Below are 27,735 nucleotides of genomic sequence, written 5' to 3' on the forward strand. Positions count from 1 at the left end.
CGCACTCATTCGAACCAGCGAACCGACAACTTTGCTGGTGGGATCTAAACAAGAGCTGTAGAAAACAATGAAATTAATACTCACTTTTGCGACACATCATCCGCAATCGAGAGTTAGGACCCGTGGATCTATGCGTGTAACCTAAGCCTCTTCTAGAGCGTGGTGATCTGAAACGAGAGCACTTGTGCCGAACCCTATACCTACCTGCCAGACCACGAACGAGAAAAGGAAAGGGTAGTCGATATGCTAGGCTGCTTGATTTAATAGCTGTGGCGACTTTGTAGAGATTTTCGCGCAAGATCGCTGCGCCGCTGCGCTGGGCTGTGCGGAAAGAGTATGCAGCAGCCAATGGCTTAAGTAGGCAACACGATTTGTTTGCTGCCGTAAGTGTCTACCATCAGGAGTGGAATGTACATGACCATAGGTACGTACATACGTACGTACGTATGAAGGCACGCACTGAGGTCTCGGCTTTCGTCACCGTTTCCTCTTCAGTGACTTTGCTAAGGTGAAAAAGGTGGCATTTCGGCTAGAAACTCGAGTAGGATCAACAACGGTGAGCGGTGAGACCTCCTGTAACTGGAAACCTTTGGCAGCATTTTGAGACTTATTGATATATGAAGTTTGTTTGTTTAATATTCGCATGTTGCATGCAGAATATCGACTGGGGAAAGGCCTTGCCGAAGTCACTCAACCGAAGTTGCAGGTCGGTACTTCGAAATTGACAAACTCGCACTTACTACTTCGACAAGAAACACTCCTCTATTGTACTTGAAACTCATCAAGTTACTACCGACTGTGGTGCATCAAAAGTTCCACTCGCACTTAGAGACCTTCGGATGTTCAAATTTTAAAACTCGCTTGGGAAAAATTCGGATTAGGTTATACTATAAGTAAATGGAATGTTCTTTCTTTTCATTTTATTACTGAATTTTCAGTTATGATCATATATTTGTGTGTTTTAGGGAACAGACTATATTCACAAATGGTTCTCGTTGCTCCATAGCATAGTTGCTATTTACATTTTAGACCAGTCGAAATAATTGGAAGAATTATCGAGAGATTATTGGCTGGTATAATATTTATAAGTTCTCTAAATTTCAATTTGTTCGCAAAGATATGCTAATTTATATTATATCTTAGTATAAATTTATACAGTATTGTACAATTGGCCAGGAAGGCAGCGTTCACTTTTTTTGTTCGTAAAACAGAGTTTGGTTTTTTCGAATCGATTATTGAATAATTATGCTTGAATCTTGTCTAGTCTTGAGCAGTTCAGTGATTTCCGAAAAGAAAAACATTACTCGATAATTGTACCGGCGTCGATTCGGGGTAGTTTATTTTAACGCTTGGTTGAACAAGCGAAGTCAAATGGAGGCTAGGTGATGCATTGCTGGAAGGTTTTTAGCTTTCGAGTAGGTAATAATCAACATTGATTTTTTTTTGTGTCCGTAGGTGTGATGAACCTCTTTCAGGAAATTGCCCCGACGTTAATGGCTTCCCTATTTCCTACAATCAAGCATATTTTTGGAGTCGGAACTGCTTTTTAGCGAAAGTGTTTTATATGCTTTCCGATCGGTTTGATTGGACTGATGGATCAATGATTAACAGAAAATGTAATTTTTCTGGCATCTCGATGTATTTAAATAAAAGTAGATGTTATCGATTTTTTTAAATTTCCACTGGATCCACGATGTCTGGTTCAATTGTACCTAATTTTAGGGACATCTATCACAGCACTCGAGTTGCTAAGAATCGCAATAAACCTTTGCTGCAGGACATTTCAAATATTAGAAATTCATGCTGATAAAGTTCATTCTATAAGCATTACGTGAAAAATAAATTTTGTGATAACTTTGAATAAAAAAGGCAAAGATTCAATTGGAATATTCATGCACCATTTTATGACATTTAAAACTAGGTTTTTTGTTAATCGAATTTCAGTCCCGATATCAGCATTGCTTCAAAATTTATTATTTTTTTGCAACAACATCTAATTTCCAATGTATTTGTCTGTCTGTTTATCAAATATGCACTGGCTATAAATTTATTTTTTTTTTATTTTCCGTGAAACTATCCATCAAACCTGGGCTTAACACTAGGCAAAGATATAGGAATTATCAAGTCTTATAGTTGGCTTCGCGTTTCACAAGTTTAGGTTTCGCTTTCGTGTCTCTTTATCGGTTGTTCTAATTCAGAGTTCTCTTGTTCACTTTACAATCGTATATTTTCTGGGTACAGGAGTGCCCACAGACAGCAATTTTGTTCTATTAACAGCTAGCTAATAAGATATAATGGTACATTTTATACAGAACAACTAGAGCTAGTCCTCAACGCACTAGGCAACAGTAATAAAAAAAGGTTAAACTAGAAGAAAACAGATTGCATACTCGAGATGTACTAATATGACAAGCAAATATATAACATAGATTAGGTAAAGAACTTTTCTCCTGCAAATAGTCCGTGTACAGGCTAAAATGGCTTGTGAATCACATCTAAAATTTATTTTTCTGCTCGTTTCTTCGTATGTATATATATACAGTGGTTGACGTTGAAAAAAAAAGCAAAACCTGTTCAACCATCGGAATCCTTTTTTGCTCTCTCGTCTCTAAGCTCTACCGGAACATTTCTTTACACCGAGGACCGTAAGGCACACGACAAAATCTGTACCGTAGGCTTATCTGGACGCCGGCGGGCATCTACTCGATTGCTATCTTGAATATTCTCGCGGTTGTTTTCGGAGTGACGAGAAAATTTGTACACCACCCTATTTAGAGACGTTGTGCTGTGGTCCACTGCACAGTGGGTAAAGTTGTTTGAACAAAAACCTCATGTGTATATCTTTTGATCATTTCGTACGTACTTTACCCACCATTTCAGTAATTCATGTGTAGTGTGGTTTGGTTACATGTCCAACGTGTGTCAGTGTTTTTGTTTAGCTATTATTTCTATTTCTAACGCTGTTTATCTGCACAGTCGTCTAGTCGATTTGCATGTTCGATTGGCAAATAACAAATTATTTCCGATAATTGCATGAAATAATTGATATTTACAGGATGATAACTGGAGTGTTGTGTCCCTTGTGTGCACTTGTTTTAATGATTTCTCTCTAATTTTCTCTACCATCTTTGTGATAGCATCCCCGCTTGTTGCTTTCGGTTGCTGATTTTTCCCTACGGCTTGCTGATTCCGGCTCGGAGTTCCAATCTACACCACCTGTACTGTGGCGAACGCACTGAACGTCACTTTTTTCGGGAATTCGGTACTATTGGAGCCACGCGTTTTGATGACTGGTTTCAGTGGCGGCCGCGGTTTTGCCGTAAGCAAACCAGCCGAGGTTGCCAAGTCTCGTAGTTTTTGCGAGATGCCAGTGCCGGTTGACTTGTTGGGTGGTGCTATCACCTGGGGTAAGGCCGTCGGCGTTATGTACCTGCGAATGATGTAGAGAAGAAGGCAAACTATTACTGGAAAGTTCTTATTTGAATGTAGTGGGTTGTAGGTTATTTTTTAATATTTTGTATTCATAAAGGTGACATTAAAACTATCATAACATTTTTCTTCAACACAATTGTAATGGTAATAATATGATTTAGTTCATTATTATTTTTTATTTAGAAGACAATCAGGATATCATGAATAAATTTTATTCTTGGTATGTACAGTCAGCCATACAACACCAATGAGACCATTATAATTTGGCAAAGGTGAAAGTGTATAACTTAAGGGATCGTTGTGTCTATCCAAGTTTGAATGCTGACAGGGAAGGGGACTTTTAATTCAAACACACGTCATTGATTTCCGAGATTTCAAAAACAGTTTTTATAGTCATAGTAATAATTATGTTCGTGAAACTGTTTTCACTTCATTTTTTGTATCTGTTAGAAAACAATGACAAAGTATCGTGAACATATCTTTTGTTTTGAGCATAAAAACTGCTTTTAAAATCCGAGAAATTAATGACGCGTGTTTGAATCTTCAGCGAATGCTGAGTATTTGCACGACAAAATAGCCTTTCCAGTCTCGAGCATCTGTCGCTATATCAGCGGTGGCTCTTGAAGGTGATTTCATTGTTTTTCAATATAGTTAGCCTCTGCACTTCATGGAGCGGCTCACAGCAGCGTCTGGCCAGGAGCTTGATATCGGAATTAAGAAAGATGTTGTCAAGGATGCTCCATTATGGATGGGACTCGTTAACTTGACCCGTCGAAATCAAAGTAATACACTCAAGTCGCTTTTTACGCGAAGGATACGTCCCGCGTAAATCAAAACCGTGTAAAAAAACCGCGTAAATTCCGAAAATCGCGTAAAAAACCGCGTAAATTCCGAATATCACGTAAAAAACCGCGTAAATTGCGAAAATCGCGTAAAAACCGCGTAAATTCCGAAATTCGCGTAAAAACCGCGTAAATCCCGAAATTCGCGTAAAAATAGTCGCGTAAAAAACCGCATAAAAAGCGACTTCAGTGAACTTGCATTGTAACAATTGCAGATCGGAATATTTGGTAGCAACAAAAGTAACGGAACAAGGACGACGAATGAGAATTTGCTACATGGAACTGCTGATTGCTCACTTATGTGGCAGGTGGCGAATGCATGCTTTTTGAACAGCGTCAACGCCATAAATGAGGTATAACGACACTGCCGGAGATTTGTAGCAAAGATGAGAAGGCCCAATTTTGTCATAGCGGTGGAGCTTTCAACAACTGGGAATGGGCTTTATAGTGTTGAGCAAAATACAAGCTCGCGGGTTGGATTAGAAAGCAATCAACGAGAGGATGTGTCTATTGAAGACAAAAGACCCTTTATTCAAAAACAGCATCGTCAACTGGCACTGTTTGCACGAAGATAGACTCGATGCGCTGTGGTCCTAAAGCGCCTAGCGCCTTTATTTTAAAACATTCGTTCGTAAAAATGCCTCCCAAATATGCATCTGAAAGTATCAAAAGTTGGTCATGACTAGCTATGATATAAATAAAAACAAATAACTTCTTTGTGTTAGGAGATAGAGATATTATTTTTTTGGCTAAGTTGCAGAAAATGTAAAAGTAAGCAAGTTTGCTGAAGAAATGTAAATGTTATCTTTACTGGATGAAGAGTTGTAGAGCATTTTCTACAGAAATTTCTTAAAAAATAGTTTTTCATACCTAGCTTTTGCTAGTGGCATTTTACAAAAACACATTATTTTAGACAATTATTCAAGCACTCAGCACTCATGCCGCAAATCTGTATCTTTATTTTTCCTTAACTTCACAAGTCAATACAGTAGAATGGGGCAAGAGAAAACATGAAATCAGTGCCTTACCTTGAAACTTAGGTCAAGCACTACACTACATTGGAGACATGCAGGCATTCGCCACATTCGGCAGTTATCAGTGGAAGGAGTTGCTGCGTAGTACTTTCGGAAAATTGATAAACGGATCGATGAACAAGTTGGAGAGAACCTGAACGAACAGTGGCAGTGGCGAACGATCAGTAAAACAGTGCGAGAAGTGTTGAATACTATTGCTGCAACCACTTCTAGTGCGCATAGATGCCATTTTCACAGATTTTTTCACACGCACAAATATGGGACCCTATGATTTCCTTCGCAACATTTAATTTTTCTAGTGTATTACTTTCTGTAATATACATAGTTTATGAAGAATTTTAATTATCAGACACATTGGTAGAACCAGAACTCACAGGAAGTGACATACTTGGACATAAAAAATCTGTGATTCTGGCATCTATGCTAGTGAGTGGCTTGACGCAGAGTGCCAGCGAGTGACTGATGAGAAGAATCGAACTAGAATTCAGAAGTTGACTGCAAGTGTGATAAGCCAGAGCAACAAGAGAGATACCGAGATGCTAGAATTGCCCAAAAGAGACTTCACCGTCATTGATGGCGTAGTTGGGAAATTTCCCTAGGAGTGCCTAGGGTGTGCCTTCCAAAGAACTTTTCACTATGTTAAAAATATCGATCTACTAGTAATTACATAAATAAAATTTCTCAGCATGAATATTTTTTATATATGGCCGAGCCGTTGCATCGAAGTAAAGAGAATTGAGAATGTTTAAGAGGAAAACTCTCAAAAGCAAAACTTACATAAGCGCCATCGTCGTCGTTGTCGTTCGCACTCGTCGTCAATTTCCCAATCGTCTTAGAAGTCGTAAATTACTTTGGACCTGGTCGAGTCATCCTGTACGTTGAGTCCCTCGGTTTCTGGTGCCGATGAGGTTGTTAAAGAGAACATTTTCGTTGCATTGTCGTCAGGTATCGTTACGACGTGTTCAGCCCTCCGTAGCCTACCGACATTCGTCGGTACGATGGAACTCTCTCCAAGCAGTGCCTGTAGCTTCTAGCCTCCGCCACTCTCCGCTTTCAGTTTACGCCGCCAAAGTTTAGTCCACAGCACTTTTCGCTCAATAGTTGCTGGCTATGATATCAAAATCATCTGCAAAGCCTAAGAGTTGGTTAAGAGTTGGGTGGAACTATTTCCTCAGGAGCGATGTTGAACAGCATGTAAGATGCGCCGTCAACTTGTCTCTACCCTCCCCGCGTCTCGAAGGAACTCGAGATTGTCCATCATGCATTCCAAACAAATTACTCGACTTGCAGTATCCGTGGGATGGTAAGACATGACCCGTAGTTGCGTGAGTCCCCAAGAACGTAACAGGATCTGGGAGAGTACCTTGTAGGCGGCCTTTACCAGCGTTATCTTGCAATAGTTTGTAAAAGAAACAAACCACACCTTCCATCCATTCCTCCGGTAGCTATTCCGCCTCTGAAATCTTGGAAATAACCCAGTGTAGAACCAGCGTTTCTTGGCCATGTTTATATAGCTCCGCAAACAGTTCTTGCCAGCGGCTTTGTTAGTCTTCAGCACCCCGATTTCTCGTTTGTCTATTTGGAGAGCAGGTGCTGGGACATTACATTCATGGGCATTCCGTTCCGCCTCCTTCTGCAACTTCTCCATTGTGGTGTCCATAGAAGAACTGCTGTCAACTGTCGACCACTTCGCGCGCGTTTGTGATTAGGTTCCCTCCCTCTTTCCTATATATGCCAGTTTTCGGTGTGTAGTCCTTATGAGTTTGGTTCACCTTCTTGAAAAAATTGGGCTTGTCATTAGCTCGGAATAGTTGTTCTAATTCTTCACAATCTCTTTCCTCCTTTTGGCGCTTTTTACTCCTCAGGATCGTGGTCAACTGGTTCCTTGCTCGTCGGTAGTTGGCCCAGTTCTCTCTACTACTCTCGCAACTACAAAACTACAAAGCTGTTGATATGCTACAAAGCTGTTGAAAGCTGTTAATGAAATCAATAGGGCTATTCACGTTGCTATGTTGCGTAAACGGTGTAATCCGTGTATATACTGGCGCTATTCGCAATACAGTCCCAGTTTCTATGGAGATGGAACTGTTACACGAGTAGCGGCAGTATAAATACGCAATACACTGTATACGCAACATAGTAAGTGCTACGTGAATACCCCTAATGACTTTTTGGGATTTGGGTTCTATTCTCGGTATTGAGTAAGAAGGAAATTTTCGAATAAATTAGGCCTAGATAAAGCAAGAGCCCCGTAATTGCAGAGCAGTTGCGTTGTACTTTCAAATGCAGATTCACAAAAGCGGAAGGTGCCTGTATCATTCGATATTGTTTAAATCATAAAGTGCGGGACTGTGTCCAGTTAGGAGTCCCCTGATTGTGCGTAGCTGACTGTTTAACTGTTCAGTCTGCAACCCTGTATTTGATTCCAACGAGATTCTTTCTTAACAGCATAATCTATTTAGCCCAAACTTTTCTGAGACGATAAGTACTACGTCCTCGGCATAAGTAATAATCTCGTAAGTCGTAACCAAGATGTGCTGTTCGTGAAGGAAAGGGTTGGCCACAAGTGATCAAAGCAAGGGTGAGAGAGCTCCTTGTGGACTACCATTCAGCGTCGAAAATGTTAAGCGATGTATCTCCCAATGAGGCCGTGATTTACTTACTTGAAAGAATTGCTAGATTCAAGCGAATAACACGTTATCGAAAGCGCCTTCAATATCACGGAAAACCCAAAGTGCCGTTTCTTGACGCTTGAACGACTTCTTAATTAACGACACAAGGCAAAGCCCTGCAGTTGCCTTAGATTTCCCGTGTTGATATGCATGCTGAGCCAATTGTGCTGTATACAGCCAGGGATTGTCCGCTAGAATTTTTAAATTTTTTCTCTAGTCATAGTCATCAAGTGCGAGGTCCCCCTGAAGCGCAAGGCTCCGTTCCACCGCACGGGTTTGCCAGCCTAAATGCCGCCGGCTCTGTAACCGAGGAGTACCTTTAACCCTCTAACGGGCAACATCGTAAAAACGATGCGATCAAGCTAAAGACTGTTTTATCATGAAAGTACACTCAAAAGAACCTTAGGTTCTGATTTTCATGCAAAAATAATTATCTGGAGGAGCGCCAGGTTAGAAAAAGTCCAATTTCTCTTTTTCGTTTTTCATGTCTAACGCTCTACCCAGATATTTTTTCAATTCAAATACATTGCAAAATTGATATAAAGCATGAAATTTACTCATAGAAAAAAGGTCAATCATTTCGTTCTAGATGTGCTTTTTCATCAAAAGTAAAAAAGGAAATATTTGTGCATTAATTATTTTCGAAATTTTTCGGAATTTTTGTTTTTGAAAAATGATAACTTTTGTATGCATAGTCAGAATGTTGTGATATTAATATCAAAATGTCAAGAAATCTGTTCTGAACACATTTTGCATATTGTCACTTTAAAACAAATTTCGTATGCGGCTCTGGAGCTCCAAAAGCGAAGGGCGTCTACAGACGGCCTTACCCGTTAGAGGGTTAACAGATAGTTGTACTGCGGCTCCCGATTTGTATGAGATCCGGCGAGAAATCGAACAGCTGAAGACTAATAGACTGCCCATCAAGGCCAACTAACAGATCTCTACAAATATGGTAAAGAACCACTAGTAACGACAGTTTTGGAGGAATGCATGGGAAATAATTGGAGGAATGCATTGTACGAGTGGTTTGTCCCATCTACAAAAAAAGGTGATCGGCTCATTTGCTGTAATTATCGCGACATTACGCAGATCAACGCCCCCTACGAGTTACTCTCCCTGATCTAGTGAGTGAGCCATGATGGTGCGGATCAAAAAGAGCAGGTAACTTCAAGACTCCGCAGGTGAATTCGAAAAGTTAATCGAAAATCAAATATATTAGAAGTAGGGGCTCAAGATATATCATCATCATTCACTTTCCACAGACTGCGACTATGAAGAGCGATGAACTTGGAGTGGTTAAGAAGTTCATTTATTTGGGATGGTCACTGCTGACAACAACACGAGTAAGAAGATTCAATGCTGGGAATAGAGCCTGTTTTTTCCCTAAGGAAGAGACTTCAATCAATAAGGATACGCCGTATCATGAAGATGAGGAACGGTAGTATTCCAAGGACTTGAAACTATAACTTTTCATGCGTGCACTTGCCGAATTCCATATAAAGGTACTACAAGGCTGGCACCACTTGGAAGTATTCCCACTGTACACCTGGTGAAGATTGGGTGGAACGGTGTGGCTCTTATTCGTTATTAGATTTTATTAGATATTATTAGATGACTCGACCAGGTTAAAACTGATATGTGAGTTTCGAGATGCTCGAGAAATTTCGGATGAGTAGTCCATGGTCGTGACCCCATCAATAAAGTAGATACGAGTTCTCGATACGGCACGAGGCACCCTGGCCCTATCTTGCTTAGGAACAAGGAGTTCAAGAAAACACGGGGCATGACAGTACAAGCAACAAATTTCAGGCGTTTAAGGCAGGTGGCATGTAGCGTACAATTTTTTTGAAAAACCTCCTGAAACAGGTTGATTCTATTAAAAGCCAAAGCTACGTGAAAATATAATTTTTGGTTTTTTTAATTCTATCGATCAGTGTTACAGATATTAACCTGTAAACTGGCAAATTCTTCATTGGATTGTGTAAGCGATAAGTTTCCCTGATACCACACAATTTCATCGAATCATTTTTATTACACTTTATATAAAAATATAGGCTCAAATTAACTGCATTGACGAGTTGCTCACGCCTTCGGGGCTACTAAATCATTTGGTATTCCAGTGATTTATAACAATAATTATACAGCAATTAAGCCGCGCTAAATATGTTTATAAATATGAAATGTTGCTTAGCAAATACTTGATCGCGAAAAATGGCTCGCGGAAAAAGATTTGGCCGGAGTGAAAAGAGCGACCAGGTATGTGATTATTTCTCGTCTGATGAAAGCAAGCTGGCAAAATTTATGGCAGAACTAAGTTTGCCTAATAGGGCATAATGATCGTTTAATATGTGTGCTGCTACGGATTTGCTATGGCCGCGCGCTTGCTATATTGACACTCGCTCTCTCTGCTAGGGTCTGAAATCGCGGGGAGCACCGCAACCGATGCAATGGCGGTGGATGGTGCGACCACATAACGCAGTAACGCGCAGCAAAATGCTCTGCAGTAGTTTGGGTCTTACCAACCGTGCACCCAGCTCTGGCTGGCAGCACGTTCATGTGACTTAATTTTTCTTTTTACCTCTGCTTACCAAAACTGTTTATGGCGCTAGACCGGAGACCCTTTGGCCAATTAAAGTTCATTCATCTCCTCATAATGAACAGGCCATTCGTTTCGAAAACATTGTGTTATTGGTGGATTCAGCGTTAAATGTGATTTATATTTGAATTTCAATTTTGTAATCCAATGTCAACGTGAATGGGATCTACATGAACATTGACATGATGGAAATTGCTACTAGTAATTGATCCGTAACACGATTAGTAAATTTTTTATTAGTACTTGACTTGAATGACATTCTGTTCTCACTTCATGTGATCCAATATTATCTGCTGGTTCTGCTGGATTCCATTTGATTTATGACTGTTGTAGTTCGATAGTAAAAATTGTAATTACTAGAAAACGTTTAAGCCTATTTAAACGGTTTTAACAATTTTCAGACATCCAACTTTGTGCGTGCTGTGTAAAAGCGACAGAAAGGATATGTTTTCGGATTTCCCACAACGAAATCGATTATGTAAACTGTCAGTCATGCACCTGCACAAGTCACAAGCGGTTGCAACGCAACTCGTACGGCAAGCTTTCGACGGGGGTAGGACGTAGAACAAATAGTTATTTGCTGAAGTTTTCAAGCACGGCATGTCGATCACGTTTGTCTCTTCGACTAGTCCGTTTGGAGTTCAGTACTCTTTCTGTGCATACTTACGATACGCTGCGGAGGGTTGCTCAAATTTGAATATTTGAATATTTTAAAGATTTACATCAAATTAAGGTTTCAGTTATCTTTTTCGGCGCTTGAAATATATGCCCTAGTATTGGTAATCCTTACCAGTGATGTTGAAAGCCACCCTAACGGTCATCGTCCGAGGTTCATTCAGGCTAGCACAAGCGCAAATAGCCGCCGGTAATCGTTAGTTTAACTGAGTTCAACGAGAGCATTTCACACGGTAAGTTTTGCACCTTTTCAAAGTCAATTGAGGCTCAACTGCTGGGAGGCTGCCTACCGAATCAGATTAGAGCGTTTCTCGTATCAACCAATGTATGAGTTGCCTTTTTGAAGGTAAAAACGAATTTTCACTTTTCTCCGCCAATTTGTAATTGAATATTTAAGTTTGTACTTTGTAAGCTCCCTTTGTTACGGTTGCCTCAATTTAACCGATAGGTTGTTTCGCTACCGATCAGTATTCAAATCGTTGTCTGCGCAACAAGCTTAGGAGGATTAGTAAATAGAGTAATGATATGCCGCCGAATAGTCATACCGCCAAAGGGTAGTTCGGAGTCCGAGCAACTCTGTGGGCTGGTTGCGCGGTCGGCCGTATATCGTGGGATAAAACGAATCGGCTGGTGCAATATGCCCCAAAGTTGTGGGACAATTTAAATGATGAGAACAGTTTCAACAGGTGGTGATTATTATTCACACCATATTTTAGTGATTGAGTGGAACAAGTTCTGATCGCCGCAAGTAAGGAACTAAGGGATACGTAGGTTATAATTGGAACATAGCACTTCGACGTAGGTTGTTTAGTAACTGCACCGTAGGTACGTGTTTCATTGACGTGAGAACGAAAAATGCATGATGGCTATTCAGTTACTGATGCCTAATGCCAAATTGTTTATATTGTTTATCGATATCACTACGTAATTTTACGCAACATTGTGAGACCAAAGCTCAAAAACGCGATCATTTAGTATAGTGTAAAAAATGTGTAGGTTTTTCGGGAAGGTATCTTTGAATGATTTCATAATGTTTACAGAGAGATTGGTTCAGGATATTTCACCAAAAATTTGAACGTTGCATAAACACATAATATTACATCGATGATGTTTTGAAGAACCAATTGCTTTCCCACAAAAAAAGAACACTATAAGAATGCACCACACTGCTTCCAACACGATTCTGCACCGTCTCACCAGATGAAAGCTACACAGGATTGGCGTGCGGGCAATTTTCCCGATTTTATTTATTCGGAAGAAATAAATTTCGTGCCTCTTCGCCTGATCTGCATCCCCTCGACTTCTATGCATGGGCTTAAATGCAAAGCAAACTAGGAAGCACCAAAGGATTTACTGTGGATACTTTCAAGCAACGTTCGAAGATTATTATGGAGTAATTATAGGATGAAATGCCTCGGGATATCAGGATAGCGTGCCAGCTGTAATGCTTTTCAACACCGGTTGCGACTGGTAATCAAAGCAAAGGATGCCTTCTTAAATCTTTGGTAAAATTATCAAATTGGAACTTTGATTATCTAACAACATTATTGAGTTAATTGAGGCAAATCATGATAAAGTTGCATTGGAACTAACTTTTCATATGCCTTTTTCCGTGATTTTTTACATAAGAAAAGTCAGTTTTTACCCCTTAAAAACAGTGGCAACAACTGATTCTCAATCGGACTCAGATCCGGAGAACAGGCTGTCAATCAAGCTTATCTCCAGCGTTTCTACGTAATCATCCGACTTGATTTTTGTTATAAACCATACTAAAACAAGCTTTCCTCGAAAGGAAAAACCTGCACAGAACATGGCTGTACCACCACCAAAGTTCTTACTTAACCTAACTTACTGCTCAACCTAGCGGTACTGCCAGCCATTAAAGTTGAACTTTTTTCATCAGAAAAAAAACATTATTTCATTCATCGCTCCAAGAGATGTACTTTTCTGCGTATTTGAAGCAATTCAGATTATGGCGTTCCGTCAACATGGGTTTTCCAAGTCGACTGCACGGTTCACTCTTCGAAGAATTCGAAGGTACCAGCGTAAAAAGCTACTGGGCACCGTTTGTATTGCGATGACCATCGGCAACTCCACGTATAGAGATAATCCCAGCGAGCAACCCTCTGTCCTCCAACAGAGATCCGGCCCTTAGACTCCGAATGCAAGACTGCCGACCCTCCGTCGTTGAACTGGATGCTAGTATGCAACGACCTTAGCATCTCGGAAGCCATCAACCCTCTCATCGCAGTCGAGCTGCTGCTATCAGCAGCGTTCAACAGTCGTCTCGGCTCTACGTGTGGGTGCGGCGAACAGGGCTTTTTTTTGTCGGAAGATTTGACCACTGCGACCATTATTTTGATCTATTGTGGTATACTTCTTGAACAGGGCTTGCGGAACTCTGAGTTTGGTACGTATAAATCCTGATCCTACCTATGCTCTGCTATTGCGTACCGCGCTTTCAGGCTAACGATCACTTTGATTTCTCCACCAAAAAATATGATGAAAACTGTCATCCCAGCCACCTCAATCGAACCGTGCTATTCCATGGATCGTACAAACAGTACCTGCCATCAGAGTCGTTCCCGACTAACACACAAAGTGTTACAAAGTAGTTGTGGCAACCGATATATAACTAGTTCTGGCCATAAACAGGTTGATGCAACTATAAGTGCTAAAATTGTGCTGCTTGCGTTCCGTTCCTGGCGATGAATGTTTCCAATTAGCTTTCCCAGGCAAGTACTGTCATGGCAGTTCATGTTCGCTTCCTGGAAATCTTTCGTGAAAAATAACCACCCCTCGGCGCCGTGCCGAGATGTTCGAGGATTGCTATAGGCGTTTTTGACAAGCTATCGCCCGCTTGGAGGCGCTGCATAAAAAAAGTGATGAGAAGTAAAATCGCTGTCAAGCTCCATACATTTTTGAAAAAAGCTGAAATAAAATGCAATTTTTGATTAACCCTTTCAATTGTCAGAAATTTAGATAGCGAAATATTGGAAGAAATTTGTTTATCTACGTTAAGGTAAGTGAAAATATTCGAATTAATTAACTTTAGGCAGAAAAATGTTAATGTTTAATTTTGTACCGCATGAAACAAAAGTACATGGAGTCAGCTATAAAGTTTACATATCCTGGATAGAGAATCACCAATTATTTTCAGTCTTCAGTGTTTTCCAATGTGTTTTCAAATGTTAACGGATTTATTTTCGTGATAAGCATCATCTGCGCAAAGAACCAAACATATAACCTATCAGTGCGTAAACATAAATACACTTGCGAAGCTCTAATAATCTCCCGAAACAGAAACAATATATATCAAATGAAAGGTAATGCTTTTTCTTACCTTTATTATCCATTTTCATCATTCCCACTGTTGTTAATTCAATAAAATATTACATTTAAAGTCGAGTTCCATATAGGTGCCAGCAAGCATTTTGGGAATTGCACTTTTTTTGTAGTTCCAATAATCACAACCAGGTAGCGAACGGTAGCTCTTAGTTTTGCTCGAATTCGCCTATAGTATTCGCGTTGACGGCATTAAACGATCTCTTGCACACTCATAGAAATGCCCGTATGTACGTGTGGGTGAAAATCTGCCAAAATGTTTCGAACTCTTGCGCTCTTTCAGAAATTTCTATTCCGCTTCACCCCTACAGTAAACTTTTGGAGGTGGCAGCAGCTTACGTTCGTCAACGCGAATAGACAGTGAGTGTTGCGTACTTTTATCTGTAGAAGACATCGAAGGAGATTACCAATAACGTAAGATGTCATTTGCCCACAGTTTATGGCATCAAAAAGTCTCCACAGGATGATCCTAAGCAAGAGAAGCCGGAAAGTGAACGCCAAACGTGATCATATCGGTTCGTGCAAAGATTGCTCGCAGCCGGGTACGTTCGATAAGGAAACTTGTCAAGGAAGCCAAAAGTTCTGAAAATCCATGCGAAGAATCATCATAGAAGATTTGCACGCATCTTTCAGAGCTAGAGTGAAACATCCCTTGGCCTTGAGTACGGAGCCGCAAATAAGCAAAGCGGCAAGCAAGCAACGAGTGACTCGTTCGAAGAGATTGCTTTGGTTGTTAAAGGAGGAAAATATAATGAAGAAGGCCCTGCAGTCTGTCATAACGCGCACATGGCAGTCGATCCTGGAGGACTATGTACGAAAGATGTGCTATAACTTCCGGCGTTGTCTTGAGGATCTCATTGATAAAAATGGAGAACACATCGAGAAGATTTGTTTGAAAGGACCTAATTAAGATGTCTGAACTCAAAAATATTGATATTATTATTTAAAGTTGTTGAAAATGGGATATGAAAGAAATACCATAAATTTTCGCATTTTTCCCTGTCGCACCATGCGGAAGCAACACGTCCGCCACTCCAGGTTGTAAAAATACAGGTTGTATAAATACAGGTGTTTTTCCCAGTGCAAAGACTGAAGTATTTATCAGGTTAGGCCTAACCTGAAGAACAATAGTAATTTAGTCACCTCAAATGTAACAAGTTGTTAAACAACCGTGAAAGTGACAACAAGTATATTTATTAAGTCTAAATGTCGCATTGTAATCCAAGTGTTAACCATTATATTTATTGTTGAACTAGCTGATTGCCCGATCTTACTATCTCTGTATAACGACACCAAGCCTTTTTTACGTTTTTGAACCTCCCATTTATCAATGGCCACCCTATTTCCACTCTTTTCTTGTCGTTCAGCCACTTGTACAACAACGATTGTTCCAAATGCAAGAGAAACGCACCCCCTTACCTACTTGAACTTTCCTCCCCACTTGTAATAGACCCCACCAGGGCTTGTTCGTTCACTTTGACTCAATGTTGATTCATTTGACAGTACCGTCTCAGTCGAGTAAAATTTGACAAAGTTATATATGGGACATTTGTAGAACCAGTCATTATTTACAATTTTGCTGAATAATGTTTTACTGTATCTTTTGTAATTACGGTGATACAATGTTAGTACCTTATTAGTGACTAAATGAATGCTCATTTAGTTACTAATGACGTACTAGCAATATAGCATCGTAACTACTACAGATACAGCAAAACTTTATTCAGCAAAATTGAAGATGATAACGAGTTCTACAAATGTTCCATACACAACTTTGTCAAATTTTGCTCGGCTGAGACGGTACTGTCAAATGAATCAAAATTGAGTCAAAGTGAACGAACAAGCCCTGGACCCCACTGCACAGTGGTCCCGCGTTTTGCCTTTCTACTATATGAAAATATAGTATAAAGGTATAGAAATCACTCGAAAAACCGTAAATCGAAAGAAAGCCTAGTGGGACGAGTGTCATATACCATTCGACTCAGTTTCGAAAACTGAGCATTTTCTGTGTGTGTGTGTGTGTGTGTGGAACGCTTTTTATTGAGCCAACATTTCTCGGAGATGGCTGGATCGATTTTAATGATCTTAGTGTCAAATGAAAGGTCTAGGTGTCCCATTGTTCGCTATTTAATTTCATACTGATCGGACTTTTAGTTCAAAAGTTATGTATAAAAATACGAAAAATATGGGACTTCATTATCTCATGGGTCCCTTAACCGATTTGAACAAAATTAATTGCATATGAAAGGGGAGTCTTTCAGAACCTTAAATTCAAGATTTCATGACGAATGGGCTTGTGGTTTGAAAGTTACATAAAAAAATGTGGAAAAAATGTATTTAAAACTGATTTTTGTTACATATAAGCATTAATTCAAAGGGAAACATCCTACAATTTATTATCATTTGAAAGTTACTGTTAAGATCTATCAAACGAAACCAAGTTACTGAAAATCGGACGTTTTATTCAAAAGTTATTCAAACTTTAACACTTAAGCACCGTATATTAAATCGTTCAAATGTATAAAATCGAAATAAATGAATCAAGGGTCGATTGTATTCAATATATGTGTTATGTATGTGTATGTATGCATCCATGCGTGTATGTCTGTATGTATGTATGTATGTATGTATGTATGTATGTATGTATGTATGTATGTATGTATGTATGTATGTATGTATGTATGTATGCGTGTATGTATGTATAAGCGATTTGCAATTTTAAAATTTGCATAGAAATACAAGAAGAGTGAGAAACATTTCAATTGTCATTTTCTTTACTTGCTGTTACTCGCAATCGGACGAGCAAAGCAAAAAGCGAAGAAAAGTATTTCAAGCATAGAGGTATAGTGGTGTATAGTATTGAAAATACTAATGAGTTGATTTTCCTAAATAAATTTATACCAATTTCAAACAAATTTTGCACATCAATAGACGCTTTTCCAATCAATAGGTGCTAGAGTTTAGAAAATTTTATATGAAAAAGAGGAAGAAAAGGTTACTAATAATCCTGTGAGATTTGTTTTCGCTAGTGACACTTTAAAAGATAATAGTCATGTGTCATGTATCATGTTTTAATAAATAAATGAATATGAGTCCACTCATAACAGCAAAAATAACAAGCGCCGGAAATAATATTGATCATATTCCCCATCCTCAAACATGTTTATGGCGCCGCTTTTGTTTATTTGATCTCATCGTTTCCTAAAACATCTAACGGGCAATAACGTATAAACGATTCGATCAAGCTAATGACTATTTTTTCATTAAAGTTTATTCAAAAGAAGCTCAAGTTTTGATTTTCATGCAAAAATAATTACCTGAAAGAGCGCCAACTAAGAAAAAGTCCAATTTCTCTTTTTCGTTTTTCATATCTAATGCTCTACTCAGTTATTTTTTTAAATTCAGTTTTTTTGGATATGGAGTTTGAAAAATAAGGAACGGATATTTAAAAATATAGTCAAGTTAATTATAGATGTTCCTGAGAAATAAAAAAATAATTATTGCGGCACTAGAAAGGCTAGGTCACACCGCTAGGTGGATTAATTCGGGTTTTTTTAATTGAGCCGAAATGGTTGATTATATTGTTTAAGTATGTTCAGTGAAATTTCTCAGCGTTAAAAGCTCTTTCATATAGCATGAACGATTCTTTGATTAATTCCCCCAAAAGTAAAATAAAAAAAATATTTTTTGAACAGTAAGAGATACAGCAGAACAATGTTTCAAGAAGTATGTACTATAGAAAGAACTGTGGTCAAAAAATTGATTTTCGTAAAGTCTCCACATAAATTGTTCCTTATTTCTACAACTATAATAGCTAGAAGGTTACTTTCTTTAACAAAGTTTTTTATAATATTCTTTTCAAAAATTTTGTGGAACATTGTTTTGCTGTAAGTCTTACTGTTCGTAGAACAGTAAGTTTGATCTTACTTTTAGGGGGATTAATCGTAGAATCGTTAATGCCATATGAAAGAGCTTTTAACGCTGAGAAATTTCACTGAACATACTTAACTAGTATAATCAACCATTTCGGCGCAATTAAGAAACCCGTGTTTGTTTTGATACCTTAGGGATCACGGTGTACTGCGCTGATTCTTTTATGCCAAAAACTTGTGTGCCAAGCCAAGTTTGATGAAGAAACTTCCAGGCGTTTCGAAGTTATGGTGGAACATACATTCATACCCACGTTCATCGTCCCCTCTGTTGGCTCCTTCCCAATCAGCTCCCCCTTCCGTCCCTTAGCTAATTATGTATCGGTTTTCTCTATGAAAATCCCTATAACCCTCCTCGGGACTCTCCCTTCCTAACCCCACCCTCCACAACCCCCGCGCCTTTTTGTCTCAACTCCTCAAGGAACGAAACCCCTTTTGCTTATGCTCTGCTTTTGCGTTGATAGGGACCACCTCCCTTTTGTCAGCCCCTCAGTGCTGATTCCCTTATGTTAAGGAACATGTGTGCCAAGTTTGGTGTTTACCCTAGATTTTATGGTTCATCACCATTCAACTACAGTTAATGCTATGGTAAATTTCGTCCAGTTTCGTTTGATTTCGACAAAGATTAAATTTCATGAGATCTCGCACAGCTTTAGTCTTTATGTTCACTAACTTCGTAAAACCGCTTGAATGTTTTTAATTTGAATCAGCGACATAAAGGTTTGAAGCATTTCTCCGGTCCAATGAAAATAAACTTGAACAGTGTTAGAAAAAATGAAATAAAAAATATGTGCATATTTTTTTCCCTCCCATTGATTGTATTAGAATTCTTCTTAGTGCATGTATGTTGTCCTTACTCGCTACCGCTTGTTTCAATTCAACTATTTTTAGTCCATAAATCTGAACAAAAGAAAAACAAAAATGATTTCGGTGCGTCGCAGAGAAATGCCCACATCATATGGCCGTTTTGGCTTTGCAGACCATTCATACGGTTGATCAGTCGTCCCATACACCTTTCATAATGTGAACATTTTATTTGCTAATTTCTCGTCTGCTGGCTAACAACCCCAATGTATACGCAAATATGACCCAACAAATATTTAATATCAGAAAAAAGATATACTTTAAAAACTAAAGCGATTCTAACGATATTTGGTATTTGGAAATAAATCATGGCTTCAAAACCTCGATTTCTCACTGATTCTAATGAAAGAAACTGTTATGCATCACAAACAAATAAAGTTGAATACCAAAAGTATAAAGAAAGCATTACTGCTATAAGAAACCAATTATCTGACGACTGATTTTCGTATTATATCATGTGTCTTTTATATTTTTAAAGCTATTCGGTACTAATGATCTGAATGGATATGTCATGCATAATTGCAATAGCAACTTTTGTTTATGAGACTAACATCGATCTTAACACCTATTGTAATTCATTTCAAATGATTTATTAACTGCGTAAGGATTAAATAGCACGCGCTATTAAGTGTACCACAGGGTTGAACCATTAAAAAATATTGAGGCAAGTTTTCATTCACCACTCCAATTGTCGTGTGATGTAACATTGTTGAGCTTACCCTAATTGCTTCCAGATTCCTCAACCACATATTCACGACGTGGCAGCCGGTGCAGTCATTAGACGGCGTGCTAAAACTTTGCGTAATATGCGCTCAATGCATATTACCTGTAGCTTGAACTAACCTGTCCGCGTTTAACCCAATGGTCAACGACACGCGGATCTTGATAGGTCTGAAGTAAGAGCAAAAGTGTTAGTCATTATGCATTCACCGTGCGCCCGGTCGGTCGTATGCAAACGTTGACTTCCGTTTGGTGTGAAAACGAGTCCAGCAGCTGACGGACGGCTTAGCCAGGCCTGCCTATCGATCTCCGGCAGACAGCGGCTAGACCGTGCAACCCACAACCCGCAACCCGGTGAGATCGAAAGTGAGAGTAGGTACGTAAACTTGTATGTTAATCGACGTTAGAATAATGATTATCGTGTAACAAGATTAGATCGTAGTTTGCTATGCTAAATTCTTCATTGCACAACATGCAATTTGGTAGCGTTGGTTTCCTATGCAGCATACGTGACTGGATTATTTAGATGGAGCCTTGCAATACGTATAAATAACTAACGATTTAGTCACTCAAATTTGTAGAGGGAAGCTAAAGAATGGGTTCACCATGACAATGCTGTGTATTATATGAAAATGATAAACGTTATAAGCATTCGATTAAATTGTACTCATTCGTGCGACCAGCAATTATCATTTGGGATTGACGAAACCACATATGTGAGAAACAATGTTTATTTTGCAAATTCTAAACTTACAACGTTAGGAATTTGACATCATTATACAATTATGTTTAGGCTCCAAACTTTAAACAGATACACCTCGCAATGAATGGATAAGATTTGTTTATTAAAATGCACGATATAGTACATATTCCTAAATGCACCTCTAAGGTAGAAAATTTTATTAACTGGTCGCCAATGAGTCAATTTTTAATCAGTATATTTGCATAATGTGAAAACACCACGCAAGAGCAACGCGTGATGACCTCCGGACTCATGGACACGCCTTTACGCAGCATCAGGCAAATAGAGATTTTATTATTTACCAACTAAGTCTGGCCACAAGAGTTCAACAGCTCTATAAATATTTGATCGCATTACAAAATGCACCTTCTTCTCCTCGGCAAGGATGTGGTAAATCTGTGCAGTCATTTCAGTGGTAATCATCACTATTGATACACAAAGATCGTACCGTTACGAACGGGAACGAATCAACAGCATTACTAAATTCAGTTGGATTATATCATTCGGCAAGCAGAAGCGATCAATGTCTCCTCCGCGGTATGTGCATGGTATCTTTGCGTACATATGCGAACGCGAAGATGGCAAATGTTGACCATGCGAGTGTTTTCTTCTATTATTTCAAGGGCTTTGATGTGCACCATGCAGTGTCTGTGGACTTCTTGTGTAAACGTTGTTTTTTTTATAATGGCGCAATCGGGTCACAGCAGGGTGACAATTTTATGACACAAGAGATTAAGGTTGTTGGTTTCATGCGAAGCCATAAAGATGGGTAAATAAGTTGATCTTGAGCTGTAGCAACCGATTATTAACTGCAGGCTTGATGGGACATTTGAAACCTAGCATGGAAGAGCACATTGAACAAGAAAACTTTTGTCTATCTCGAATGAAGTTATAGAAAACACTATGGATGCCTTATATGCAGATATTTATGCAAGCATAAATTTCAAAAAATCTTAAATTCCGAACTCACAGCAGGATGTAAAATATACAGGTTCTGCCAGATGCTTCTACTATTTGAGATCATACGATATCACTTTACTTCAAGTTTAAAGTTTTTGTTAAAATTACTTAAATATTTTGAATTTTTTCAGAATGATTGGACACATGCAACTTAAGTCTCGATTATGTAGACCTGTATGCAACAATTGCTATCTCAATCTGTATGAAAAAAAAACACTTCGTTGTCCCAATCAGAGTAAGAGTAACCAGAGGGAAGTTCCGGTACCAACACAGGATGGAAATTGGATCATATACAAAGTGACAACAGAGTTATACTTTGTTATAACGGTAGTCTTTTCATGATCGTCTTCTCGTGTTAGGGGCGGTGTACAACAGCGTTTAATCGGAAATGAACAGTTCCCTTCGAAATGCGGTATTTTGCTAGTTAGCGTGCTGGATTGGTTCGTCTATGATGTGAATTATATTCAAACTATTACCTGGCCCCAAACACGAATGCACCGAAATGGTGTAAAGTGTCTCTAATAAAATAAACAAACAAACAACATTACTTGGCCCTAATGTTTATGGAATGCCTCTTCGTTGTTGACGGAAAAATAAAGTAAGCACTATTTGTTCACATTTGAAAAAAAAATCTTTTTGGTTACCTGCTTTGAGTATGACGAAGAGCATCTGATGATCACTCGGGGTAAAGGGAACTCTGAAATGTTGAGCTGTGATTCAAACTATTTTCACTTTTTCTGTGGAAGTAGGATAGCTCTTGCATGCGACTCACAGTATACATATATAGATTTTTATAAATCTTTGTTGTATGTCCATGATAGACGAAAGAAATCTTCGTCATATGCGAAGTGCAGTTTTCGTACGACGCACTCCTGCTAGAGCATGAAGAATTGCTTTACTAAGAAATATATGCTCCCAAATTTTTTATCTGCCCAAATGGGTGTACATGTACAGGCAAGAAGTGTCAGATCCATCTCGTGTGAAAAGCTTCAATACTTACGGATCTAATTCTAATCTAATCTAATCTCACACTAATGCAGCCAATTCTTGAAAGCATCCTGGAAAATGACGATTACTTGAATCAATCGTTTCAGGCCTGCGCAGCATGTACCGCAGAGAGAATTTCAAGGAATTGAGTGGAACCAGAAATAATACCTAATTCCATCAAACTCCTTGGAATTAAGGGGAAGGAAGAAAGTGTGGATCTCCCGTACCAAACACTTCCCATGCAGATAATGATTTATTTTCAGTCGTTGGCTTTCTTTGCTAATAAAGGTTAAGTGATACGCCGGACCCACGGGGATGATCTAACGGCATTTAGATCAGAAGCTAGGTTGCAATTGGCCATGGATATAGCGTCTTATTTCGCTCTCTGAAAATAGATTAATCTCTCAAAAATATTAGTTTTATAATATAACACTTGAAAATAAAAGTTCAGTGGTTCACTGGTTGTCCAAAACTAGACATTAGGTACTGAAAATCAGACGACCCTGCACCTCCTAGCTTAGCTATTCAATTATACAAATTGAAGTATTTTCAGAAACGGCCACGTGGAGGCGCTAGGTGGGGGCTTGGGATGGCTAAAGCAATCTAAAGCGCGATCTAAGCGGATCTAATTCTTTTAAAAACTCGAAATAAAGTATGGGTCGTGTTTACGTATGACGAGGGGATCCTTACTTACTTTAATCAGCTCCAGGCCGTAGTTTCCTCTGCTGTACGAAGAAGTCGTCTCCATTCCACTCGGTCCATGGCCGCAATTCGCCAGCCACGTAGTCTACGTAGGGTCTGCAGGTCGCTTTCCACTTGATCGATCCATCTTGCTCGCTGCACGCCCCGCCGTCTCGTTCCAGTCGGATCGTTATTGAAAACTTTTTTAACCGGGCTGTCGTCCGACATCCTCACGACGTGCCCGGCCCATCGCAGGCGACTGATTTTTGCGGTGTGGGCGATGGGTGGTTCCCTATGCAGCTGATGCAATTCATGGTTCATTCGCCTCCTCCACGTTCCGTCTTCCATCTGCACTCCGCCGTAGATGGTGCGCAACACCTTCCGTTCGAAAACACTAAGGGCGCGTTGGTCCTCCACGAGCATAGTCCATGTCTCATGACCGTAAAGGACTAATCAGCGTCTTGTAGATTGTTAACTTCGTGCGGTGGCGAATTTTGTTCGATCGCAGCGTCCTACGGAGTCCAAAGTAGGCACGATTTCCTGCCATAATGCGTCTTTGTATTTCTCTGCTGGTGTCGTTGTCTGCGGTAACCAGTGAGCCCAGATACACGAACTCTTCTACCACCTCGATTTCATCACCGTCTCAATGAATCCGGGGAGGGAGGTCAGCATTCACTTCTTTAGAACCTCTTCCTTTCATGTATTTTGTTTTCGATACATTAATGACAAGTCCAATCCGTTTGGCTTCAGCTTTCAGTCCGATGTACGTTTCCGCCATCCTCTCAAAGGTACGTGTAATGATGTCAACGTCGTCAGCGAAACCAAGAAGCTGGACGGACTTCGTGAATATCGTGCCACTCGTGTCTATACCCGCTCTTCTTATCACACCCTCCAAAGCGATGTTAAACAGCAAACATGAAAGCCCATCACCTTGCCGTAACCCTCTTCGAGATCCAAAGGGACTCGAGACTGCCCCTGATACTCGAACAACACACATTACTCGATCCATCGTCGCCTTGACCAATCGCGTTAGTTAATCCGGAAATCCGTAGTAGTGCATAATCTACCATAGCTGATCTCGATCGATCGTGTCGTACGCCGATTTGAAGTCGTTGAATAAATGATGCGTGGGCACGTTGTATTCGCGACATTTCTGCAACACTTGCCGAAGCGCGAAAATCTGGTCCGTGGTGGCACGGGCACCCATGAATCCCGCTTGATATTGCCCCACGAATTCCTTTGCAAATGGTGATAGTCGACGACATAAAAGTTGGGAGAGTACCTTGTAGGCGGCGTTCAACAGTGTGATTGCGCGGTAATTGCAACAATCCAACTTGTCGCCCTTTTTGTAGATCGGACACACGATGCCTTCCGTCTACTCCTCCGGTAGTAGCTCATCCTCCCAAATCTTGGCAATGACCCAGTGCAGCGCTCTAGCCAGTGCGTCACCACCGTATTTCAGCAGCTTGCCGGGTAGCTGATTAGCCCCAGCCGCTTTATTGTTCTTCAGCCGACCGATCTCTTCTGCTACCTCCTGGAGGTCAGGGGCTGGTATTCTGTCGTCTTCTGCACGTGCTCCAAGATCTATTGCCATATCGTCACCTCCATGTTCAGCTACATCGCTGTTAAGGTGCTCGTCATAATACTGCTTCCACCTCTCGATCACCTCACGTTCGTTCGTGAGAAGATTACCGTCTGAGTCTCGACACATATCGGCCTGCGGCACATAGCCTTTGCGCGAACGGTTTAACTTCTCGTAGAACCTCCATTTATCGTTAGCACGGTACAGTTCTTCCATCGCCTCGCGATCTCGATCTTCCTGTTGGCGCTTTTTCCTCCGGAAGACCGAGTTTTTCCTGTTCTGTGCTTGTTTATATCGATCCACATTCGCCCTCGTACGGTGTTGCAGCATTCTCGCACGTGCTGCATTCTTCTCCTGCACTAATTGCTCGCATTCGCCGTCGAACCAATCGTTTCTTCGGTTCGGATTCATTGTACCTAGTGCCGTTAGAGCAGTGCTACCGACGGTGGTCTTAATGCCTTTCCAACCATCTTCAAGAGTTGCTGCGCCAAGTTGCTCTTCCGTTGGTAGCGCTGCTTCCAGCTGCCGCGCGTATTGCTGGGCAACTCCGGTGACTCGTAGCTGCTCGATGTTAGGTCGCGGCGAACGACTTCGACGCGTGTTATGCACCGTCGAGAGTTTTGAGCGCATGCAGACTGCAACTAGGAAATGATCCGAATCTATATTCGCACTGCGGTAGCTGCGAACGTTTATAACATCAGAGAAGAATTTACCGTCGATTAGAATATGGTCAATTTGGTTTTCTATTCGTTGGTCTGGTGATCTCCAGGTGGCCTTGTGGATATCTTTGCGGGGGAAGAAGGTACTTCGGACTACCATACCGCGGGAGGCTGCGAAATTTACGCATCGTTGGCCGTTGTGGTTCGTTGCGGCATGCAGGCTGTTTGGCCCGATTACCGGACTATATATAGCTTCCTACCTGCGCGTTCATCCGTCACCCTATATTAAAGATGGCAGCCTCGTTGCCTCAGTAAGGCACCATACTGAAAATAACGTACTACTGGCTATCCACAGAATTATATTAAGAGGAATAATCGGCACATACCTAAGTGAACAGTAATGAAAAAGCGACGTAAATAATTGAGCAAGCCTCTTCTCTAACACCAATGACTATACTGTACTATACTGTAAATGACTGTACTAGCATCTACTTTGCTCTTCGAAATATCCGTTAGCATATTTGGAGGCTCCTAAATGAGGGATCTTGCTCTCCAATGGATCGTTATAGTCAATGGATGGCACTTTTAAACGTTACAGACGAGATCAAACGTCGACTCGGATCAGTATTTCGGGGTATTGAAGTTCGGCGCCCGACTGTTTAAGATTCGACTGTTAGACGTCAAGGGAAATACGGTGGTTACTCAAGAAGCATTTTTTGTAAAATAGCTTATCTATTGCTTATTTTCCTGTTATTAGCTTAGCGTTCGACCGACTCAATCACGAAAACATCTGGGGCGCACTTAGGCGTAGAGGAGTTCCAGATAAGCTAGTCCATCTCATCGAGGCTCAGTACGAGGCGTTCTCGTGCAAGGTTTTGCACGACGGCGTCTTGGCCGACCCCATAAGGGTTACTGCTGGCGTGAGACAGGGCTGCATTTTATCACCGCTTCTGTTTCTCATCGTTATGGATGAGATATTAGTTGGAGCAATTGACAGTACATCAAATCGAGGATTGCCTTGGAATCCTCTAACGATGGAGCAGCTAAATGACCTCGACCTAGCCGACGACATTGTCTTGCTCGCACAACGCCGAAACGATATGCAGAGCAAGTTAGATGACCTCTCCGAGAGCTCCCAAGCAGCAGGTCTCACAGTCAATGTAGCGAAAACTAAGTCTATGGTAGTGAACACTGATAATGCCACCAACTTCACAGTAGCGGGACAACAAGTTGAGCAGGTAGCCGCCTTTCAATATCTTGGTAGCCAAACAACGCCCGATGGTGGTACCAAGACTGATATAGCCACACGGATCAGGAAGGCCAGGGGTGCCTTTGCAGGTCTGCGAAACATTTGGCGCTCAAACCAGATCACTCTACGTACGAAAACCCGAATCTTTAATTCAAACGTCAAATCCGTACTGCTGTATGCCTGCGAAACGTGGTGCGTCTCAGCGGAGACAACGCAAAAACTGCAGGTATTCATTAACCGGTGCCTGCGATACATTATTCGTGCCTGGTGGCCTGAAAATTGGATATCCAATGAGGAACTCCATCGTCGGTGTCATCAACGGCCGATAGCCACAGAAATTCGTGAACGTAGGTGGAAGTGGATCGGACACACCTTGAGGAAAGGAGCGAACGAGGTTTGCAGAGCAGCACTTGACTGGAATCCACAAGGACAGCATAGAAGAGGCAGACCCAGAGGCTCATGGCGACGGAGCTTAGCCAACGACATCCGGGGTGTAGACGAGAACCTGTCCTGGCGACAGGTAAAAGCCATGGCTGGTAACCGTCAGCAGTGGAGATCTCTGATTTCATCCCTTTGTTCTGCCGGACCGGCGGACATGGACACATAAGTAAGTAAGTAAGACAGAAGTATCCGGATATTGCCGAAAACTACGCGTTATTTTCCGAAGCCGCCCTGCCGGAAGAGGGTGACCGAGATGAAACCCTGTATTTGAGCACTGTGGGAGTGCCGTGAAAACAACCATTAACTGCGTAGCGGAGAACGT

At 40.6% G+C, this 27,735-nt stretch overlaps 1 protein-coding gene across 1 annotated transcript in view; it reads right to left on the bottom strand.

Annotated features, from left to right (window-relative positions):
* Nucleotides 1-969: 969 nt before the first annotated feature.
* The window catches only part of LOC128742657 (uncharacterized), a 225,627-nt gene continuing 198,861 nt past the window's right edge, over nucleotides 970-27,735 (bottom strand). The window contains exon 2 of the mRNA XM_053839083.1: nucleotides 970-3,430. Coding sequence (XP_053695058.1) covers nucleotides 3,208-3,430 — 223 coding nt within the window. The 3' untranslated portion in view covers nucleotides 970-3,207. The remainder of the gene's footprint in view (nucleotides 3,431-27,735) is intronic.

Source organism: Sabethes cyaneus, chromosome 3, assembly GCF_943734655.1.
Source record: "Sabethes cyaneus chromosome 3, idSabCyanKW18_F2, whole genome shotgun sequence".
Lineage (NCBI taxonomy): Eukaryota > Metazoa > Arthropoda > Insecta > Diptera > Culicidae > Sabethes > Sabethes cyaneus.